Source organism: Cynara cardunculus, assembly GCF_001531365.2.
Source record: "Cynara cardunculus var. scolymus isolate 2C chromosome LG 12, CcrdV1, whole genome shotgun sequence".
Classification (NCBI taxonomy): Eukaryota; Viridiplantae; Streptophyta; class Magnoliopsida; order Asterales; family Asteraceae; genus Cynara; species Cynara cardunculus.
In genome coordinates, this window is record NC_037539.1 from 37,633,488 (window position 1) to 37,637,319 (window position 3,832).

The 3,832-nt window shown below is 27.7% G+C and overlaps 1 protein-coding gene across 1 annotated transcript in view; it reads right to left on the reverse strand.

Annotated features, from left to right (window-relative positions):
* The window catches only part of LOC112522476 (squalene synthase-like), a 6,317-nt gene extending 5,352 nt beyond the window's left edge, over positions 1 to 965 (reverse strand). Inside the window, exon 1 of the mRNA XM_025131599.1 lies at positions 628 to 965. Within this exon, the coding sequence (XP_024987367.1) occupies positions 628 to 822 (195 nt within the window). The 5' untranslated portion in view covers positions 823 to 965. The remainder of the gene's footprint in view (positions 1 to 627) is intronic.
* Between the last annotated feature and the right edge of the window lie 2,867 nt (positions 966 to 3,832).

Genomic DNA, 3,832 nt, shown 5'->3' on the forward strand with positions numbered 1-3,832 from the left:
CCCCCACCCCCACAAAAAAAAAAAAGGAAAATAGAAGCAAAGATGATGCAGTGCAATTTATTGCTGCAATAATTTAGGGATTTTTGTGGTAAAAAGATAGGGATTTGTCTACAAGAACAGTAATGATTAAGATAAATGTAAAATTGCCAGCTCTAGTGGATTGCACATCTAATTATCATTCTGATAATCATTTTGACAACATAGATTCAAACACCAAAAACAGCTGATACGATGAGCACAGGTGCAGAAAGAGACAATATGCTATCATCCACGATCATATTCTCTCTCACACACACGCGAAATCTGAATTTATTACACAGACAGGCCTGTCCGTAGACATCACACGCCAAAGGCATATAAATATTACGTCACATATACATAGCGTGTAAATAGAAAAACACAGTAGATTGACTTAGGCATTCACGATCGACCAAATCGCATAAAAGTACGAAGATAAAAGTTCGATTAATCAAGCAAATTATAGTTCAAATCTATTTACTTGACGCATTCAGGAAACTGCAAAATCGAAAATGTCAACATATTTACCACTCTGTAATTGCAAGCTTAGGCGGGCGATAATTACTAGAACAAACAGAAACAAGACGGCGTTTGGTTGATCAAACTTACAGCGTCACGAAGCTCAGGATTGAGCTGTTGAATAACGAGGGCAAAGCTTCTAGAAACCTTATGTAGCATAGAGTAACAGAATCCCCAGTGTGGCTCCGACGGGATCTGTTTCTCCGCTGCCTTGGCCGCCATCTTCAACTTAAACAAGGGGTAGAAATCGTCGGGATGCTTCAACACTGCCTTTAAACTCCCCATGTTTATCGGTGATCAACCAAATCAAAGTAATTTTTCGGCGGGATTCGATGGATGAATTGATTTTATGGAAATTGCAGATCGAAACACGATTTTATGTGGTTGATGATTTACGGATGTGTATGAAAACTGGAGGTGATCTGTTTACTGTCTGTCTGTGGGTGGGAGGCTATTTATAGTAAAGGACCGGCAGAGGGGTTGAAAAATTGTGTGAATGGATTCTAATTCTACGAAGACGTAGAAAATAAAAAAATAAAAAATATTTTATTTTTATTTATTATTATATTTATTAGTAAATTAATATATTAAATTTATTTTAAAAAATATTTAGTACACAAATAATGTGTTGAAAATTCTCCAGTAATTAAACAATTATTTTCCAGAAAATAATTGTACATATTATTTTTATATTTTTTTTAGTGTAACATGTATATATATATATATATATAGAAAGATTTAAACGATAACACTTTCATTTTACAAGAACACGAAAACACCTTTTTACTATAGATAATCACATGTGATACTATTATTCCATCACATTTGATACACATGTAAGGGTCAAGTCGCTCTTACACCACTAAGCCCCCTCACATGTATTATCACATGTGATAAGAGTCTTGTTGATATGATACTATAATCCACCAAGACCATCACATGTGATGCTAAATGATAGACGCATATAACCTTTGGCTCGGCCTAAGTCGTAGAACACGTCTTCTGCATACCACCAGGTCCCCTCACGCGTATTATCACATTTGATAAAGATGTTCTTGTTTGAACCTCCACCTATATATATATATATATATATATATAGTCAAATGATTATATGAGAATGAGAGTTAAAATGAGAACATAAAAAGCATAAAAGAGATTTGAATCTTTGATCACCTTTAATCTCAAACTCATTTATAAATAACGTTTGATATGATGATTGATCTTGTGCATCTCGATGTATCTCATTTTGATGTATCTCATCCTAATATGTATCTAAGGGTGAAGATCGTTTCTTACGCTTTTTATCTTAACTCTCATTCTCACTTAAACCCGATCAGTTAAATAAAAGATCAAATTACATATTTGGTCCATATAGTTGTCATGTATTACGAAGTTTGGCCTTAATCTAAACTAATTGTAGTTTTGGTTATTGTGTTTGGCAATTTATTTCCTTTTTAGTTCCATTAACTAACTTGGATTAAAAAGAAAAGTTAGTTAAACTTATGGGTATTTTTGTCCTATTTTTATTAGATTATATTCAGGATTTATATAGTTAATTTAATTTATAAAAAATTAAAACATTATTTTTTGAGTTTTATTATCAATTGTAATATTTAATATATTTCTGGTAAATTTTCATTCAATCAGTTGGTATTACAGGTTTAACTATTTTAAATATTAATATATGTCAACCATTTAAAAATTTACATGTTCACTAAAAATAGATAAATATATTTTATTTTATGAATTTAAAATTTAAAATTAATTTTATGTGACCCATATTTTATTTTAGGTATATTTAATAATTTAATATTTTTAAAGTAAAAGTTGTCACAAGATATATTGTTCACATTTGATTACGACCATATATGTATAGTTGAAGGATCATGAGAAGAGAAGTTATGTTGAGAAGAGTAAGAAGAAATTTGAATCTTTAATCACTTTCAATCTCATGCTCATCCAAGAATTGCGTTTTAAAAGAGAATTGGTCTGGTGCATCTCGATGCATCTCATCAATTAGGATTGATACAAGAATGAGAACATTAGAAGGTGTTTGGTTTACAAAATATTTTTTGAAGGATTGAAATCTGTCAAAAAATTGAAATATGGAAGAAATTAGAATGAAATATTATCATGTTTGATCAAATGTTTGGTTAGCAGGAAATGAATTGTAATTTGTTAAATGAATTGGAATATGTTTATTTGGTTTACAAAAAGATTGGAACAGAACAATAAAAACTAACAAAAAATAACTTTTCTTTGATTTTATTATTATTTTTATTAAGTATAAATGCTAAGAAAATTAACATTTAATCTGGAAAAAAAAATATGTAAATTATTATTTATAAATCACTAGAAGGGTACTCGCAGCAATGCAGCGAGATATATCTCAATTTCTATGTTTCATTTTATTTTATTTTTTCTCTGTCGATATTATAATACAAATTTATGAGGTTTTGAGTAAACAATAATGTTTTTCTTAATAAAATATAAATTTGAAGATATCATAAATTTTTTGAAAAATATATAAAAAATCTCATCTTTTTTATAAATTTTTTAATCCAATTTTTTTATTGTAATTTAATTTAGGTTTAATGACGAAATAATTTATTTTTGGTTTAAAAATTATAATTATGAAGATAATAACTAAGTATTCTGTTAGAACTCAATAATTATCTTAATTATATTTCAGATTTAATATTTAAAATAAGAATTTTATCATGTATTTGATTATATTTGTCTACAGTTAGTTACACAAATTCAAACATGAAGCTTAATAAGTTGTATGTACATACAGTTTACTTATAATCTTGAATTTTAAGTAATATGCATCAATAAGCAGTACTTCATGTATAAAGGTGGTTTTTAAGAGCTTTTGTCAAATACTTTATAATATAGAATAGATATATAAACATATAATGTATGTTACTAACAAAAAAAACCAAACAGAAAAATCGACCTATAACAATTATCAAGTAATGGATGATACTAGAGTTGGGATCATCGAGAACAGTCTTTTTTTTTCAAGAAACTGAGAACACTTATAAGTAATTAAATGAGTTGTTTTGTTGATATAACAGCTAAAAAAATTAAAACATTTATCTGTTTTCATCTAATGGCTGAATAAATTGAATTTATTTGATCTGATTTATATTAATTTTGAAGACTTTTATGATGAAGTAATTTCATATCTTTCTTTCAAAATTAATTATACTTTATATTAAACATGTGTAATGTTGAAACTTTTTTAATGTGTTTATTTAATTGATTTATGATATTTTAAATAAAGAACTAT